General features: G+C 37.9%; 3 protein-coding genes across 6 annotated transcripts; 1 reads left to right on the top strand and 2 right to left on the bottom strand.

Moving 5' to 3' along the window:
• The first annotated feature begins 71 nt into the window (after positions 1 to 71).
• LOC131315060 (late embryogenesis abundant protein Lea5-like) lies at positions 72 to 1,484 on the top strand. Its single transcript, XM_058344119.1, has 2 exons — positions 72 to 475; positions 960 to 1,484. The coding sequence occupies exons 1-2, from the start codon at positions 402 to 404 to the stop codon at positions 1,180 to 1,182; spliced, it is 297 nt and encodes a 98-aa protein (XP_058200102.1). The 5' UTR covers positions 72 to 401; the 3' UTR covers positions 1,183 to 1,484.
• Positions 1,485 to 7,153: 5,669 nt separating this feature from the next.
• On the bottom strand, positions 7,154 to 8,354 carry LOC131315058 (uncharacterized). The gene has a single exon (XM_058344118.1). The coding sequence runs from the start codon at positions 8,269 to 8,271 to the stop codon at positions 7,489 to 7,491; it is 783 nt and encodes a 260-aa protein (XP_058200101.1). The 5' UTR covers positions 8,272 to 8,354; the 3' UTR covers positions 7,154 to 7,488.
• Positions 8,355 to 9,820: 1,466 nt separating this feature from the next.
• Positions 9,821 to 19,331, bottom strand: LOC131315057 (glyoxysomal fatty acid beta-oxidation multifunctional protein MFP-a-like). 4 transcript variants are annotated; one of them, XM_058344115.1, is made up of 18 exons: positions 19,317 to 19,331; positions 19,170 to 19,278; positions 16,983 to 17,048; positions 16,846 to 16,899; positions 16,686 to 16,753; positions 16,524 to 16,605; positions 15,923 to 15,978; positions 15,519 to 15,821; positions 15,361 to 15,447; positions 14,201 to 14,375; positions 13,991 to 14,112; positions 13,292 to 13,455; positions 12,965 to 13,219; positions 12,489 to 12,610; positions 12,171 to 12,280; positions 11,533 to 11,681; positions 11,321 to 11,459; positions 9,821 to 10,351 (listed from the first exon to the last, which is right to left on the bottom strand). In XM_058344115.1, exons 2-18 carry the CDS (start codon positions 19,258 to 19,260, stop codon positions 10,316 to 10,318), a joined length of 2,079 nt encoding a protein of 692 aa, XP_058200098.1. In that variant the 5' UTR covers positions 19,261 to 19,278; positions 19,317 to 19,331; the 3' UTR covers positions 9,821 to 10,315. The 4 variants fall into 4 exon arrangements, with proteins under 4 accessions (XP_058200098.1, XP_058200097.1, XP_058200099.1 ...); XM_058344114.1 differs by lacking the exon at positions 19,317 to 19,331 and adding an exon at positions 17,115 to 17,186 and having other exon boundaries at positions 19,170 to 19,290; XM_058344116.1 differs by lacking the exon at positions 19,317 to 19,331 and adding an exon at positions 17,122 to 17,186 and having other exon boundaries at positions 19,170 to 19,244.
• Positions 19,332 to 19,869: the final 538 nt, after the last annotated feature.

Genomic DNA, 19,869 nt, shown 5'->3' with positions numbered 1-19,869 from the left:
GGGCTAGCACGATGCTGCTCGTTTGACACCTCTAGTTCTTTGCCTCCACCGCCAGGCGCCAGTTGTAAAAAAACAAGAGGGTACTTGTGTACATGATTGGACCTAGGAGGCCTACTTGTGGCCCCATCCAAAACCCTAGTGGCCGAGGAGAAGGCCGCTTCTCTCTCTCTCTCTCTAATATTTCACGCGTGCGAAACCCCTCTCTCTTTCTATATAAACCCTCATACCCCATCTCACAAAACCTACAACGAAGCCCAGAGAGAGAGAGAGAGAGAGAGAGAGAGAGGGAAGTTTTCGTGAGCTGCTGCTGTGAAAGGTTTTCTTGGTAATAATCTGAAGGAAAACTTCTTCGCAGTAGCACTTGTTAATCTTCTTCTCCCGTTTTTCAATTCAAGAACCCGATGGCTCGCTCTCTCTCTAACGCCAAACTTCTCTCTTCCTTCGTCGTCGATAGGATCTCCGCCTCCTTTGTCAGGTAACGCATATTTGTCTCTCATTCCATACGTCTCTGGTTTTTGTGTTCTTTTTAACCTATAATGTGAACTTCTTGTTGCCATGAAACGGATTACAGTGGAAAACAGAGGAAAATCGAATTTTTTCGACCAAGATTGGCAGTTTTTTTTTATAAAAATTATCTGGAACCACGATTAACAAGTCAAATTGCTTAATCGGTTCCAAAAGTTTCGTTTGAGCGAAAAAAAAATCCGATCAAAATCAAGAGAAGAATTCAAAAATCCGATCTGTTTATGTTCATTTTGAATAGTTTGCCCGAAAGAAATTGAACGAACGGTGGAGGATAAGAGTCGTAGGAACTGAGAAATTTCCTGTTGAACAAGTCGCTTTCTCTTTTTCTGAGAACAAGTCACTTTCGGCGCACGTTAACCCCACCTTTTGCGTTTAGATCTTTTTCGTAGTATTATAATGGGTTATTTAATGGAAAATTCTGTCTGTATGTTTAGGCGCGGATACGCGGCGGCATCACAAGGAGTTGTGTCGGGATCTGTATCCGGAGCCGGCAGAGGCGTGATGGGGAAGAAAGTAGTAGGTGAAGAGTCGACAAAGACATCGTCGTGGGTCCCGGATCCGGTGACCGGATACTACAGGCCCGAGAATCACGCCGTCGAGATCGACGTCGCCGAGTTGCGTGAGATGCTCCTCAATAACAAAGTCAGACGACACTAAAATTCCCATTAATGGAAACCGTGGGCCACGTTGAAATAAAGATTGGCTGAGATATAATGAAGATGATGGATGGAGGGATGGTCGTTTGGTTTCAACAAAGGAGAGGGCTTTGCGCTGTCGCCGGATCCCTTCGAGTTAGTCTCTCTCCGTAATTCGGTTAATGTCATCGTAGGCTCCTCTGTTTGGGCTGTATTAAGGGACTATTTTAATTTAACTTCTCGATGTCGTTTGCTTTTTCTTTTTTTTCTTCTTCTTCTGTTACGTTGTTTTACCAATAAAATTGTCCTTAATTATCATTTCAATACGCAAATTTTCTTTTAGCTCCTTTTCATTTGTTGTTATCTGCAATCAATGGGTTCGGAGATGATAGATAAAAAGTCTACAATTGGTATGTTGGTTCCACGTGCATCGTATGACACTCTGAATATTTGTTTCGGTAGCTTCCATAACGCGTTGAGTGAAAAAATGTTTTTCAAAAACACTATCATAAACAACTTTAATTTCGTGGGAGGGATTAACACGCTGAGGGAAAAAAAGTCTTTCAAAAACACTATCATAAACGACTTAAATTTTGTGGGAGGGATTAACGCGTTGAGTGAAAAAAAGTCTCTCAAAAACACTATCATAAACAACTTTAATTTCGTGGGAGGGATAGTAATTAAAGAGTGGGTGAAGAAACCTACCGCAAAGAGAGTCAAGAGGCCCACCCGTGAACTATGAAACCTAAAAAAATGACCTTTGTTTGAGATAATTTTATTTATAGTCTTCGAAAATAAAATAATAAGATTTACGGAGTTCAATCTCGACCGTCTAAAAGTATTTTAGGTGATCCAGATAAAAACAATTTATTAGCGGTAGTAAATATCTATTACCAATCAAAGTTTAAAAATAAATTTCAACCATTGAATGCTGAAACGAGCCAGTCTGATTGCTCCGTGAATAAGTCAATGTCCTTTTGTTTTATTCATTCTAGGTGTTCGGCAATTCCGAGAATCAAATGTTAGCACATCAGAAGAACCTATTACATGAGTATTTAGCAACCAGAATAATTGGTATTATTCTGAGGCTATATTAGAAAAGAGGAAAACTATCCTCTGTTTCACAATGCATTTTATTTGGTTGGCAAACACATTATTAAACTTGTGCTCTCATGACAGGGTCAGGGCCAGAAACCTAACTTCTCACGTGTTACTTATTACTACCCGTGACCAGCTTCTTGTCTTTTTACAATTCAATTAATAGATCAACTTATTAGCATCACTTTATGATGTTTGAAGCTCAAGTCTGAAAAAACTTTTGGGTTGCTAATTTTTCTTAAATCTACCTACTAGTCTTCTTGAGTTTGGCCACTAGAGATTCTTTTGTGCGTCATCCGATCTTAGGAAGTTTCTTAATTATTATTATTATTTTTTTTTTGAGAAGCAACACTGCAAATATAGATCATTAATAATATCCAAGGTTACATCATTCTTAAATTTTAAAGAATGCACAACTATGGCTGTGGTAGAGAGATTAATAAGATGAAAGGAAGGTCCCGTGGACTATAAATTATAATCGAAGAGCCACCCACCAACTGTCACCTTGTAGAAGTAACTTGAAGCATCAATCTTTTATCTTTTTTATAACCAGATAATCGAGTCAGCTTTCGTGCATTAAATTAAAGACATTTAAAAAGAGACAAAGAAAGTATAACGAAAGGTGAATGAATGAATAACAATTACGAGGATAACGTTCCTCCAGATGCACCAAATGTCATTTTGAAGGTAATGAAGTTATCCATGTTTAGAAAAAGAAAAATCGACATCACAACTTGTCTTACATACAATTGATTAGGGTTCACCAACACAAGTACATGTGATGTCATAGCCAAGTCTTCTCAATGCTGATATGCGTATCTTCAAATTAACATAATCAATTATGAGGATAACGTCCCTCCTGATGCACCAAATGTCATATCCTATAACGTAATGAAGTTATCCATGTTTAGCACGAAAAAATTGACATCAGAATTTGTCTTCTTATATAATTAGGAACTACTAAAATTAATAGTGGTTCACCGACACAAGTATGTGTGAGTCATAGCCAAATCTTCTCAATGTTGATGTGAAGATATGAACACATAAAACTCTCAGAAATTGGCACATCCCTTTCTCGCGATGAGCTTGGATAGCATTGCTTAGCTTTTGTGATAATTCAAAAATCAAAATTCGTAGATTCAAATTAACATGTAAAATTCATAGAACCGAACCAATACAAATTAGTATATTGTGGTTTAGTTCCGGTTTTGAATTGTGATTGACCTCAAATTAAGATTACGTCTTTACATACTTCTTCCGTCCTTTTTTAAGTGTTCTACTTCGTAACTCCAATTTATTAAAAAGACATCATCATTACACCTTTCACATCAATTTTTTCCTCCACTTTCCATACTTACCCATCATCATTACACTTTTACTCACTAACTTTTCAAAATAAAATCTACTTTTAGGGACAAAATAGACAATATACCAACTTTTACCCTCCTAACTTTACAAAATGGACACTTATTAAGGGACAGCCCAAAATGAAATACTGGACACAAAAAAAAGGACGGAGGGAGTATCTTTTAAAGTACCCAAAAAATACATGGGAAAAAAACTGTAATAGTCCTTGTAGTTAAGTGTTCGTGTCAATTTGGTCCCTGTAATTATAATTGGCTCGATTTACACTCTGTACTTTCCATTTTGTTTCAATTTGGTTCAATTACTAACTTCCGTTAGTCCGCTGTTAGTCCTTTAAATAGCAAAATCATATGGCCTCCTTTTTTGGAACAGACCCATTCGGTTAAATAAGCCAACTTCCTTATTTTTTGTCCTTATTCAAAATTTTTTCGTATTTATTAGTTTTTCGTCAATTTTTTGAGGGTTATTGCATCGTCATGACGAGAAGAATCTAAAAAGTAAAAAATTATTATCGAAATTCAATTTTTTTTTAATAAAGACGAAAAAATTGGCTTAGGTTTATTTTTCAACATTCCTAATCAGGAATCAATGCATGGGCCAAGTGTAGGAAGATGAATAGAATGACAGGGCACTATTTTTTGTAACCACTTGGGCTGTTAAGTTAGGTTTATTGTAACATAGTTGAGTGATTTGTTATGTCTATGTATTAGGTTATGACATGGTAAATTTGGAATTGAGTTTATATAATATTCTGACTTTTGGACATGGTTATTTATCATGTTGTGACTTTTGGATCTATATCATGTTGTGACTTTTGGACATGGTTCTATATGCATTTTCAGTACTATGCAGAACAATAAGGCATCTCAGTATTTGTCTACAAGTTTAACATGTAGACAATATCAGTGGTTATGATGCCTCATGGCTGATCATGAAAATGCTAAATTCGATGGCCACTTTTTGTAGAAAATTATAACCAAATTTCTTCCCAAGTGCCTTTTTATCAATGGAGAATAGAAGAATGAGCTGTGTTTTGGTTTTGAGGTATATTAGGGCAAGAGGAAAATGAGTAACCTTATTTAGCTAAATAAACCAACTGGCTTATTTTTTTTCCTTATTCAAATTTTTTTCGTATTTGTTAGTTTTTCGTCATTTTTTTGGGAATTATTGCATCGTCATAACAAGAGGAATTTAAAAAGTAAAAAATTACGATCGAAACCTAATTTTTTTGAATAAAGACAAAAATAACCCAATAAGTCAATTTTTTCGTCTTTATTAAAAAAATTGGATTTCGATCATAATTTTTTACTTTTTCGATTTTTCTCGTTATGATGATGCAATAACCTCAAAAAAAATTAACGAAAAACTAACAATACGCAAAAAATTTCAATAAGGCTAAAAAAATAAGCCAGTTGGCTTATTTAGCCGAACAAGTCTATTTTAACCCCAAAAAAGGGGGCCATATGATTTTGTTGTTTAAAGGACTAACGGCGGACTAACGGAAATTAGTATTTGGACCAAATTGAAACAAAATGAAAAGTACAGAGTGTAAATCGAGCCAATTACAACTACAGGGACCAAATTGACACAAATACTTAACTACAGGGACTATTTCAGTTTTTTTCCCAAAATACATTATACAACTTTACTTTCGAACCAATTTCATTTAAAGTACACAAAGTAACGTTACATGTCAATTATTACATGTTTGACTATGTTTGAGTCTTTTTTTAGACGTTGCTTCCCAGTCGAATCATATACTATCATTACATTTTTAAATTCGTTACGCGCAATCATGCATCGATCGGTTCAAAATGAGAACCATTATCATATATATTAGAAAACCGATTAATTTATTTGATTTTTTTTTTCATTTTTCAAATCAGGACCAAACGACTTAAAAATTGAATCAAATCGGCCAAAGTTAAACTGATTCATACTAATAACTAAATTCGCAGGTTTGAATGTTCTTTCTCATTCCCTTAGATCCTTCTACTTTTCTTGTTTGTTTCGTCAGGCGCATCTTTTACTATGTTCGTGTACTCCATTTCTTTTGGTAATAAAATATCAGAAAGAATTTTGATATTCGCGCTTCACTTTTTACTAATTACGTTCTATTTTGTTCATGAAATTACTAGTAATTTCACGTTAAAAGTAGAGCGCCATCAGTAAAAAGTGGAGCGTGACAATCAGTTTCCTATCAGAAAAATGATTTTCATATTCCCCTTTTAGCCATTCACACTTTCTTTTTTGTTTTTTATCCACATGAATTTATAATTTTTTTTTTTGGCATTCATTAATCTTAATCTACTCCATCCTAGGAAACTTGGGGAGGGAAATGTGTGCTTACGGAAAACGAACCTTGCCCATGTGCATGAGAGTATAAGACAATAAATGAGGCGCCAATGCACTCCACTCAACTTGCACATGCAATATTATATTTAAATATGTGAAAAAATGTATTGAATAAAGGGCTAGTAAATTCAATCGGATAAAGACAAAAAAAGGTGTTTGAATTGTGAAAGGGGATGTGAATATTAATTCCCAAAATATCGTTTACCAAAAGGAAAAATCATGCAGAGTGCAAATTCATTCACCTCTATTGAAAGCAACTTGCAATTGACGTGCCTTCATTAACTTGAGATAAAAATCATGCTCGAGATACATGTAGCCACAATTTTCAAAGCACGCACGAGTGCTTATTGGATCTAAAAACAACAGCTTCAAAATTTTCAATTACTGTCGCTACAAATTAGATTTCAACATGATCAATGAATTGTTTCGATGATTTTATTAATTAAGCTTGATCGAAGTATCGATTTTTGCCATGGGTGTTGCTCAATACGAAAAGTAAAACAAGAAAGACAAAGCATGCGACGAAAACCTCAAAGTCCTACTCATATGCCATGACGGAAGAAATAGTCCATGGATCTATTTGGCCGAAAGGGAGGCAATTATAATCTAGTAACTCTGTTTCCTAGCAAAAAAACGAGTTTGGAGACAACTAACGACAGCCAAAACTACAACGATCACTGCTTAAGGCCGCTTAGATCAGCAGGCAGGGGTTACAAACATTTGAGGGCCGGCACTGGGGTAAACCATTTGAGGGGCATCGATAGCATGCCTCAAACTCACGTCCTCCTAATTCCACAACCTGTGAGAGTGACCACTACGCCATCACCTCGGGTGGCGTTTTTTCTCAAGTCTCGTTTCCTTCACAGCAAAAAGGCAGTTCGCGATGCCAACGGTAGCACACCTCAAACTCAGAATCTCCTGATCCTAAAACCACCTTTCAAGATTGACCACCACGCCACCACCTCGGTTGGTGTTTTTTTCGAAGAAGACTCAAACTCTGTCCAGTTTGATAAAAAGCTAGACATGCTCCGTCTATATTGACAGTGTACGTAGTTGATCCATTAAGTAGTGTAGTAGTACATTGATCAAATTCTAATGGGAATAACTAGTAGTGTTGCTTTCTCTAACTATTTTTTTTGGATCTTTTATACCCACATTGCTTATGCCAAAACTAATTTTCTCATCAATCACAACAAGATATATAGGAGTACGTACTTGGTTTTGGAAAATACCACAAAAGTCTAACAATATAGTTACAAAACGTCCAAATAAATAACGGGCCCAACCGCAGGTTCCCTTAGCCACATATTACGTGTGCGTGAGCACGAGACAATGGTGTGCGAGCATGAAAGCTTTTAAGATATTCTAAACTACTTGAATTCACTCAAATTCACGAGAGCAAGAAGCCAAGAATTGAGAGTGAGCGAAAGTTCGTACCGAAAGGATTATGTGACTTTAGTTGCAACTGCCCATTCCTTTTCCCCCCAAAGCCGATCAAATTTCCCAAATTTCACTCCAAAAGAGAAGGCACAAAACGGTTGAATTTCAACCTGAGCTTCACCCCCTCTCCCTCCCCTCCATTCACACACTCAAATCCACAACCACACCGAGGGCTCTCCTCAAAATTCTCAACACCAAAATTAGCGGACGCAATCCCGACGGACAACTGGAGATCGTCGCCGTCGCGAGTGACCTCCCCGATGTTGAACCAGAGGAAGAGCACTTTGACGCTAATACCCTTCAAGTTGCTGATCTTGTCCTTGGATATCACCCCCGTGATGGTGGACTTGTACTTGAGCTGGTAACCGACCACTTTGAAACTGCAGGTGCTCCCGCCGGTGACGCCCAAGTAGGCCTTGAATTTGCCGCTGGATTTGTCCAATTCGTAGCCCGTCACGCCCTCTGGGAGAAGCCCCGCTGGAAAACCGTATTCCTGTAGGATTTGGTAGGCCGTGGGAGTGTCGTCTGCGGCTGCGGCGGCAGCAGAAGAGATTCGGAGAGTGAGTAGAAGTATGAGAAAGAGGCAAGGAAAGGCCGGTGAAGCCATCGGTGGATGCTGAGTGATCTCTCTCTCTCTCCTGTGTTCAAAGGCTGTGAGGAAGGAGAAATTTTTGATTCCCCTTTGCTCAATTTTCAACACCATTCGTGTTCCACGTGGTTCACTCACTTGCTTTTCGTTATTTTTATTAAAAAATTCCCCGTGATCTCTCTCTCTCTCTCTCTCTCTCCTGTGTTCAAAGGCTATGAGGAAGAGGAAGTATTTGATTCCCGTTTGCTCAATTTTCAACACCATTCTACTGCATTCGTGTTCTACGTGGTTCACTCACTTGCTTTTCGTTATCTTTATTTATTATTCTATTACTTACACAATAATTCAAACACAATATTATTTACAATTTATCACATACATTGTGGGCCTGGAGGTTGTGGATAATGTTGTTGAAATTGTTGTGTACCTAAACCTTTTGTTTTTCTTAATAACGAATGTCCACTTTAGTTTTCGCACATCTCGACTTTCTAGGACCTAATTTAACGATTAGATAAACCATTCAGTGGCCCTAAGATTTAGAATGTTTTTAAGATTCAAATATACAAGATAAACCATTCGGACTAATTATGAACACCAACTTCGATTACGAGATTTCTCCCTTTCTGAAATCAAACAAATGAATCATCTAGGGCTCTCGCGGTCCGGTTCAGTTTGGATTTCTAAGAATCTGAGGACCGAACTGCTAGTCACAATTTTTATAAAATGAAATTCGTGTCCGGTCCAAAAGTCCTACGGTCCGGTTCCAATCCAATTCGTAACTCGCGGATAAATTATGGTTTTGTCCACGGATTTTAACAAAAATAATGCTCAAGCATATATCCCAAACTAAAAGTGAAGAAGGTTACACTCAGAAGTAAGTTTAACACTATCAGAAAGTAATTGTTACATGAACTACCAAAAGCCTATTTCAGAAATCAAATTCAAAAAGTCTAAACACTAGTAGATTGTATTATTACAATCTAGGGTTACCTATAACTTATACCAAAAAAAAAACTATTATTTACCCTCTATATTTTATGTACATCTACACTATATCTCATTATTAATATAAAATACTAAAATTAGTAGAAAAAAGTTTTAACATTACTAACAATTAATTATATAAATACACATATATTTTTATTTATTATTTATATAAAATAAATATCTTACGGTCTGATTTAGTTAATTCACAGTTTCGTAATGAAAATTCTTGGACCGAACAGCGAGTCACGGTTTTCTAATTTTCAATCCGTGTCCGATTTATGAGATTTTTTGAGCAGTCCTAGAAGCATCTCACCAAATAGAACGAGTGTTTGCTCCAGCTGTCACGTAGTGCTCTAAACTCTCTACCGCACAATTATATGATCTCTACTAGAAAGTGTTGAAAACCATATAAATGTGTAGCCCACACAAATATGTAGTAGAAAAAAATTTGGGACACCACCAGGTGATGTTTCCGGGGCAGAGAATAATTACTCGTGTGCTCCACATCAAAGCAATTCAGTAACGCATGCTCCATCGTAAGCAGATATTGACAAGATGGTCCACGAAGTCAAATCCAAGACTCCAGCTCGAGTGGGCAACAATGATCGCAATTGACCGAAAGTGATCCTTTTGTCCATTTCCCATTAATGGCTACTAATTTTCAACGAATTACACTATTCTTTATGGGAATTGATATTCACATCCTATTTTTTATTATCCACACTTTTTTTTTCTTTTTAAGTATTAAAAGTGTGGATAATAAAAAATAGAGTGTGAATATCAATTCTCTTGATTGTTTTTTCGTTGAGATTACAAGGTAAGGGGTGAAAGCTTAAAAAAAAAAAATCATAGCATAGTAAATACAAAAATACACATTCAAAAGACCATCTATAATAGGCCCTACCACATTTGTGAATGTGTTTGTGGTCCTATAAGAGTTGTTAACGCAATGTTGCTTATATAGAATATTAGACACATTGAAAGGACCATATATCTTGGGCAGAAAATTATTTACCATCTCTAGTGCCGGAAGACATATGGTGTATAAAGTCTAGTACCACCTCCAAGCTCCAACAAAAGCACGTCAAACACCAGCAATGGCTTTTCCATCCTGTTCAACAGCCGATAGTGTCACAGAAACAGTTTCATTTTAAAGCAGCCATAAGTATGATGGTTGTTCCCTGCTTAAGAAGCCAGACCAGCGGTGAAGCCATTAGCACTGACAAGTGGTGACAGGAAATGTAGTTTAGCACAATTATACCAGTTCACCTTCATTGATATTCTTGACTGCACAGTTGTAGAATATTTGACCTGATGAATCTTATAACCGAGAGTTAGCTTGTTCGACAGAGGCTCCCTGCAGTAGTTACACACGTCTTCATATCACTACAGTTGTAATCCGAATCATCCAAAAGGACCAATACAAGATAGTTTTAGCTACAAGCCCAAGGGAAACTTTAGGAATTCGATTTGAATGGCAGGAAATAATTGGACTCGGCAACAACATCCAATACAAAGATTCAACAACCATTAGTCCCCATGTTCAACAGCCGGGGGGGAAAAAAAAAACATGCAGTCCCAAGACTCCCAACCACTTTTCATAAGCTACAATAATCCACTTTCTCTAGTTACTCTTCTTAGAAGCCATGTCTGCTTTGAATCAAAGGCAACCGCCTCTTTTCTTGCCGCTACAATTCATATCCACGCCCCCAGAGCACCCGTCATTACGGGTAGGCCCGGCCTCAACAAAACTGCCCCTTCTTAGAAATCAGCCTCAGCCTTACTCAGACAGAGCGGCTTCATGGAATTTTCAGGAAAACCAATTTACTTCGGAAACACATAGTTGATTATAAATTAGGTACTACTACCACCCATTGTCAGTAATCCTGCAAATCTTTGAGATTCTGGATTGAATCCCTTACAAATAAACCTCTACAATGCAAACTTTTAATGATTTAGAATTCCGGATAATTGTCCTTAAATATCTGTGATAGTGCTGAAATTAACATGAGGAGTCACATCGAAGGCGTCCACATTCTTGCTTCCATGTATTTTCCATGCTTTTTTATCATCTAACTCTACATGGACATACCTCTACAATTCTCATACTAAAAGATGCATCAATTCATTGCTGAATAAATGCTTGCTTATATGTTTCCTTCATAACTTTAACCTCTTGTTATTCCCCCCAGCAAGAACATTTAATCATTTGTCATACGAAAGAAATACTCGAATATACGTATAAAGCCTATAACTTATGTTATGGAATCAACGAACATTACTGTTCTACATGTAAAACAGAGCAGAAGCAGTTTAGATGTCTCACCAGAGAAGCTCCCTTGGCAGCTCGTTCCACTAAATAAGCACACGGCTTGAAGAAATCTCCATGTGTCATTGACCAATCCTTCAATTTTGAGCAAATGTATGTGGACCCAATAGAATTGGCCCAGAAAATGATTCCTCCCCTGAACCCAGTTGCAAAAGGTAAGTGTTCAATCCTCGTCCGTAATAGAATTTGACACTATCAGAAATAGCAACCTGTATGCTGGAAATTCCATCCCCAGTACAGAAGCAATATCAAGGTCGGATGCCTTGACCGCAACTCCTTCAGCAAGGATGCGGCAGGCCTCATTCACGATAGGAAAGAATATCATCTCAACTATGTCTCCATCAGACAACTTCATCAACTGTGAAATAGAAGAATACAAGAGAGAGAAAGAGAGGAATCTGACTTAGACGATCGGTGGTTAACAATATTCAGTTGAAAATCCATAAACAGAGGAGTCAGAAATATGGAGATTGCAAATAACAGGTTTGCATTGTATATGTTCTTCAAGCCATCAAGAAGAGCCTAAGAGACGAAGCATTCATATTGCCAGATGAACTAAATTTCAGAATAGATCAACAACGAGCGAATCTTTGCACATCTGCATGAATCAGATAAATAAAGCTTATATCCCCATGGGCCATCCATAGGGCATAATATGTTATTATGAGCAGTTGAGCTTGTTAAGAACAGCCATAGTGGCTTGGGAGTATTTATAAGTAAAACCAATATGCACTTATCACATAAGTATCAACTTTTAAGAGAATCAGCCGGGCCAGTAAGTAAAGGAACACAGAGAGAGAGAGAGAGAGAGAGAGAGAGAGAGAGAGAGAGAGAGAGAGAGAGCAACCGTAACGTCAGATGTGCTCTGAGCCCTTTCGACATATTTCTGTATGTCAGGATCTGGGCTAGCCTTGCCATTGTCATCATACAAATAGAAACCCTTTCGAGTAGATTCCCCTGGAAAAAACACACCATAAGAGAGAGAACTCATTTAAAGCCCACGATAACCCTAGTCCCTAGTCAAGAGAGCAAGAAAACAACAACGAACTCAAACATTCAAGTGTGAGCCCTTTTGTCCCATAAAGATTCATGGAATTAAATTAATAGTGATCACACAAAATAGAAGTCACCCTACTTATTACCATTTAGGGCTGAGCCAGATTACCTGCTCGGTTCTCCTCTTGCAGGACAGAAATCAGCATTGGTTTAAATGCTCTCTCTGGATAGGCCTTTACATAGTGGTTAGAAGTCGCAATAGCAACCTCAAAACCAACCCGATCAACCACTCTGAAATTAACCCAGAAAAGAACAACATATAAATTGAAAAGATACGTGTTCGAGCATATTTCAATATGAAGACGACTCTCTATTCTTGCAAAAATGAATCCGATATGAACTTTGTGCCTTCTTCTTGGAGCTTATCATATACCACAAGACTTGTAATAAGAGAAAAGCTACGCCTGTTTGGCATCGTTCATTCATCGTGTTATGTTTTAGATTCTGGACACAAAGCATATTTGTTTGGTTTTTGAGAAGTTTTCCTGAAACGTATCCACTTTTCAGGAAGCATGAATAAGATGATGTCGTATTTTGAAAAATGGAATCATTTCATTTCAATAGGATAAAACCAGCCACATATACCTAAATGGGCCCAATGGCATCCCAAATTTCGTAATTGCGTGATCAACCCTGTATACGTCAGCACCACGTTCAACAAGCAACATGGCTGATTGTGAGTAAGGGAAGAACATCCGCCCAATTGCAAAGCCAGTGCAATTCCCAACAACTACTGGAGTTTTCTTTATCCTCTTCCCAACATCTAGCAAGTCTACAATTACTTGGGGGGAGGTTCTTTCTGTGCGAACTATTTCCAGGAGAGGCGTTACATAGGCAGGGCTGCATCAGGATAATACATCAATGCTAAAATTGAGAAAATCCTATTAAGGAGACAAATCTATCAAGTATTACCAGAAAAAATGGGCCCCAATGATCCGATTTTGAGATTTTGTCCTTTCTCCAATCGCGTTCAAGTCAAATGCAGAGGTATTACAAGCAAAGATGGAATGTTGAGGGCAATATTTTTCAATATCGAACAAAATTTGTTGCTTTAAACAGAGATTTTCAGCTACAGCCTGCCCAAAACAACAAAAAAGAGGAGAAATCAGAAAGTCTGACAAGATCTGGATCCCCATAACTACCACATTACAAAACCATAATATTTAAAAGAACATCGAGAATACGATTGTTAATTATATTTGTAGGTACATGTGTTCCCTTCTTATTTACCTTTTGCCTTGGTTTTTGACCCACAAACAGCCAAAAAAGCATGTCAAGTCATAAAAGCACCAATAATATTAGCCAAGTAGCATTGCCTCGGTGTATCTTTCTGATATTTGCAGGATATCTCTTCCCGATGGAAAATCTTTATTCGTTTCATACAATTTCCTTTGTGTACCAACCAAGTAGATGAACTGCTTAAATCAATCATACAAGTATCAACATCCTTAATAAATCTTTTACTCGCTTGTAGCACTTAATCTCAAAGCCTAACGTTTGAAGAGGCCCCGCCAAATTGCATGGCCAGCAGTCTCAAGAGGCAGCCTTAAAAGCAAACAATGAAGATAAATTTTCAAATCAAATTAAGTCAGTCATAGTGATTGAATTAACCTCTATGACTAGATCCACATCTTTAAAGCTATCATAGCTGAGAACACCATTCAGACGAGAAAGTGTTCTCTCAATCTTCTCTTGTGTCATTTTTCCTCTCTTGACTTGACTCTCCAAATTGACTGAAGAGAAAGATAATGGTTAACAATAACTTAAATTCCAAGTAAGATATGATTTTAAGTGGTTACCGAGGGAAAAAATTCTGATCACCTTTGACCCTGCCTATCCCATCCAGAAGAGAACTCTCATTTACTTCTTTTAGAACAACATGGTAGTCACTTACAATCAATGCCGTTGCTATTCCAGAGCCCATTAGTCCCCCTCCAACAACAGCAATCCTATTAACTTTCCTTGGTGTCAAGCCCAAATCAGTGATTCCAGCAATCTGTCAACAGTTACATTTCAAAGTAAGACACATAAATGCAACGGATGCCAATTTTGGCAGACCACTCCTGGCCCCTAAGTATTCTCTATCCTTGTCAAGTATGCTTAGTAGGCTTCTCTGTTATAGGGTCTCTGTTTCTTGTTGATTCTTTGTACTAATAGGAAGGTGCAACTTCCTTGTCCTCTCTGTATTGTTGTGTTCTTGCAATAAAATCTTGGATTATCAAAAGGAAATGCTAAGGATAGAGAGGAAGGGCATCGTCATTAGGACAAATATAGGGAGACTTCTGTGCCAAGGCACAATGTAGAGCTGAGAATGCAGCAGAACTTCTTGTCTTCTTTAGCACAACTTGAGTTAAGCTCCTTCTCAGTCAGTAGCCTGGCTAAATTAAAGTTGACAAGAAAAAGAAAGTTGAACTTGCTTCATACTTAAAAGTAAATAAACTACCAATAAGTACCAGATAGGTTTAAAAATAGTTTGAGCCTCTTCTCCTAATTAACGAGTTCGTTGTCCTCGTTGGCTGAAAGATCATGACCAAAAAAGATTAGACAATGATCCCATCTCCCTTTTATTTTTCTCAAAACCAGACGTATAAACTTTTAATTCAACACCATATAACGAGCTTGGGTAAGCTCAAACTTGAGTGGCAAAACTTAAGCCTCAAGTCAAAAGATGGAAAGTTCTATTTTACAAGCTGAGGTAGTTGCCTCTCTATTCAACAATGCTTAGTAGTCCCACCATCCTAAAAGGATTTACTCCATATGGAATCAAAGTTACCAGAACACCCTATCACCATTCACCACAGTGAATAATGTTTGGAATGCACATTCTGATTCCTTTCATACCATAGTGTGGGAAATTTAGGAAATAAGAAGATGAGAAATATAAAGTTGCTACTTAGCTCATTGGCACAAAATGCAGATTTTTGCTTCTTTTTTCATGCCCATACTCTTAACGAATTTAGATTACTGGTGTATATTCAAACCTTTGAAGTTCCACGTCGAGCAAAGAAGATGTGGACCAAACTCCTGGTGATTTCAGATTGCCGAAGGTCCTCTAGAGCCTCTGCTTCCTACCAACAGCAAGCACGTTATATCAAATCTGACTTTAACTTGAATGAGAAACAAGAAAAAAAATACAAACCTTCAGAAGACCAATACGAGGACCGGAAATTATGCCCTCTTCAATGACATTAATGCATATAAGTTGGTGTCTGAGATTTGGAGCTTGTTCCTGGGCTTGACATCTAGTGACCTTTAGTATTGCCCTAGCTTCTGCTAGGGACTCTAATTTGTCAGTTCTATGCAAACTAGTAACCCATGGTCTTCTACGAGCCAAAATTTGCAAGGCCCAGGAACGAGCTGTGTTGACCAACTCATCTGTTGGAGCTACGGAATCCACAAGGCCCAGAATATGAGCATCCTGCCCAGTCACAGGCGTCGACATCTAGAGAGAGAGAGAGAGATCAAATGGTTTTGTAGCTAAATATTAGGTACTTCTGAGATAACCAGGACAAAGAGACAGTTGCAAGACAAATGACAGCACACCAGCATCATCTCAAGAGCTTTAGTAAGGCCTACAAGACGTGGCAACCGCTGTGTTCCTGAGGCCAGTCACAGATTTCAGATTCAGAAAGTACTCGAAAAAAATGCAACTCCCACATCACACTTGAGTTGATTACATTAGATCAGAAAAGGGTATTTCCAAATCACAGAATCAGTTTGATAACCTCCTTAAATAACTCTGATGTGACGCATGTGAGTTGTTGCATGAGTCATGACTTCAATATTAAGCCATCAAATTCATGAAGGCATTACTTCTCTTGCTAAGGGGCATTGATGCAACTGATTTGGTGCTCGTTATATATTTATTGAACCATCATAATTGTTCTACATTTGAGCGGCAATGTTTTATAGATGTGACAGTTTGCCAAGTATTACGGTTTTCACCAGCCCCTATGCTGCATTGCACGAAAGAACATTATATTTTGGAGTTCCAGCATGCCACTAATTCATATCTAAAACTGTTTCTTCACTGCTATAGCACAACTTACCATTCATTATTGACTATACAATTTTAGGACAAATCGATTGCGAATCTAAAACTTCCAACCAATATTATTCCATGAGGCGAGGAACATAAAACTACCTCCAAGTCCAGGAATTAACCCAAACTGAAGCTCAGGCAAGCCTAGCTGTGCAGTAGAAGTTGATATCCGGGCATGGCAGGCCTGAAGAGGTAAGTGATACAACGTTATTTCCACTAAAAAACCAAGGACAAAGACTACATGAAATCAATTGCAACACATACCAGTGCAACTTCAAATCCACCACCCAAGGCAGGGCCACCAATAGCGGCTACTATAGGTTTGCTTGCAGCTTAGAAATAAAGCAACCATGAGACCAGTTGTCAATAATTCTTGTAAATATTAAGATGAAGACCTGATAATACATAGAGTGAGTTTATGTACCTTCCAAAACGTCGGTGAGAAATTCTATCGACATAAATCCAACCTTTTGGTTCTCTGTTGTTAGAGAAACAGATAAACATAGCACAGATAATGCATAAAACTGGTGGAAACAAACCCAAATGAATCAAGTGCCCTACCCTTTCTGCCATCACTCCCACCAAATACAGACACATCAAAGCCTCCAGAGAATTTACCACCAGAACCTGCTCAAATAAGAATGTTACCGACACAACTTTATCGAGAATGGTGATAGAGCTTCTCAGGTTTACCAGTTACCACAATTGCTTTCACATTCTCTCTTGGCAATGCTTCTTCAATGCTCTCTTTTAAGCTGAGCATAACTGGAATTAAAGCAAATGATTACATCATGTAACTCAAAAATATAAGAAGTTCTTCAGGAATGAACCTGAATTCCCAACCAAAGGAAAGGATTTATTTATTTAGCTAATTTTCCGCTACCATTAGCAAAACTACTCATTCAATAGGAACTCAAAGGCCCTAAGGGGACTTGCACAAGGAGGGGAGCTTGGTCACTTGGGTGGGTAGCACTACATACTTCATCTCCCTGTAGGAGGGTTCAGGTCCATAGCCTTTAATTGAAGATTCATATGAAAGATTGTAAAATGGTTGTGAAAAACGCTTATGAGGCCTGCACTGGGCGACAGAAATGTTTTTGCCAGTTGAAGTCCCTTGTAATGGGCCTTATTGTACCCAAAAGACTTCTGAATGGAAAAGAGTAACAGCTCCAATTGATTTCACGGGTACTACTTCTACAGTAAACTTCATGACAAAATGTCCCTTGTAGTACTGAATGCCCTTAATACACTCTCTTTTTTATATACCCGCAAATTATTCACCCAAGGATTCTTCAAAAAGAAAAGAATTATTGATAAAATTGTGGTCAAACCTATGGGTTAAAATTTGTGCAAACCAAAACCATGATGAATAGAAAGCTTCAAGATAAAATAAACAAGTTGAACAGAACCAAACCAAGCCTTGTGTCCAAATCAATTGGGGTCGGCTACATGAATCCTATTTTTCATTGAGCTATGTCCAGGCTACCTATTCACTTAGATTTAGTAAGCCCAAGTCCTTCCGTATCACGGCATTCAAAGTCAGTTTATATATTTCTCTTCCCCTAGCCCTACTATTCACTAATATCATGTCACTCTTCTTGACTACTACGTCTGTAGGTCTACGGTAAAGCACCTTAATCTATTCTCTCAAAGTATCATGCATATGTACAACTCCTACCATCTCACAAATAGTTTCATTTCTAATTCTATCTCTCCTAGTCTTACCACACATCCATCACAACATCCTTATTTCGACTACATGCATCTTACTCACTTGTTGCTTCTTGATAGGCCAACACTCCATCCCGTAGCATCGCTGGTCGTATAGCAGTTCTATAAAATTTTCCTTCTAATTTTATAGGTATTCTTCGATCACACGATACACCAGAAGCGGCTTTTCAGCCACCCAACTTGGATCCTATAGGTTACATCGTCCGTAATCTCTCCACCCTTGCTAGTAATTCAACCTAAGCACCTAAAATGCTCACTTTTTGGTATCTCTTAATCTTGCATCCTCACTTGTCTGCCTGGGTACTTCTATTGTGACTAAACTTACACAACATATTCTCAGTTTTACTTCTTATCCTAAATCCTTTGGACTGTAGTGTTTCTCTCCAAATTTCTAATTTAGCATTAAGCCTCCTTGCAATTTCATCCGCTAAGACAAAGTCGGCAAACAACATACACGACAGAATATCATCCTGAATATGTCTAGTAACCTCATCCATAACTATTAATTAAGGCAAAGGTAAGGGCTCAAAGCTGACAATTGGTGTATCCAATCAAGGAAAAACATCTATCAGTCATGACGTTTTTCAAATTCTGTTTATATGAGAAATTTATCAGTTTACTGATGTAATTGATAAAATCTCGGTGATGAATTGAAATGGCTCCTTTTCCAGCTGGAAAACCGCACACAAAAAGGGGGAAATTATTAAGTATTCAAACCGTGTAATAGTTTTTTTTCTCAGGTTACAGCTATTATGAGTCACCCAAGAACACCGAAACGCCATATAACTGAAACCGATAATCCACATGGCATCGATGGACCGCGTTTCTATTCTCTAGAATTGGAAAGCAAAGAGCAAAAAATATGCACTGCAAGTAGTTCATGCCTTCATGGTGACCAAACAAACCAGAAAAGAAAGAAGAAATCTCTCCATCAAAACGAAACCGGAATATAAAAAGGGTGAATCAATTACGGCAGAGCCGTGGAGGGAATCAAAAGTCGGTGGAGAGATAATTTACCGTCGACGGAGAGCAAATTGAGTGGCGGATTAGTTATGGTGATGATAGCGACCCCATCGGCTCCCACCTCCAACACTGTTCTCCCCTTCATGTTGCTCTCTCTCTCTCTCTCTCTCTCTCTCTCTCTCTCTCTCTGTGTGTGTGAACTACTAACAGACTACTGGAGTGGAGTGAGTGAGGTTGGTTGACAGTTGGACCAAATGCCGCGCAATGTTTACCGAACAACCAAAACTGATGTGGGGGCCGTAATATGGGATCTGGGCTTTGTCAAGGCGGCCCAGCCCGGTCTCCCTGACCTAATTAGTGCGGATTTCGAACGTCATTAATAACTTCCACACACATTTTCTTGTCTTGCAAATAAATGCTATCCAAAATTTTACTCTAAGTGTGATTTTAGTTATAAAAATTTGTATTTTAAAACACTTAGACTCCGTTTGTTTCGATGTATGTAAAATGTGTTCTTCAAAAAATAAACTTTAAACTTTTATTTTTCGGTATTTGATTGGCATATGAAAAATATTTTCCTCTAAAACAAACGCCAATTCCCATAGTGCTGTGAATCTGGACCATTCATTTTCTTTCGTGTATTCATAGACCGAGTTTCATGTGTTGTACCAATCCTCTTCCTTTGAATCCTCCAATTGGACCTTAAAACTAATGTGTCATGAACTAAGTTACATAATTTAAGCGCGGCGGGCGT

The sequence above is a fragment of the Rhododendron vialii genome, chromosome 13a (genome assembly GCF_030253575.1).
Source record: "Rhododendron vialii isolate Sample 1 chromosome 13a, ASM3025357v1".
NCBI lineage: Eukaryota > Viridiplantae > Streptophyta > Magnoliopsida > Ericales > Ericaceae > Rhododendron > Rhododendron vialii.
The sequence above is the reverse complement of the archived record's forward strand: the minus strand, read 5'-3'. Positions and strand labels throughout refer to the sequence as shown.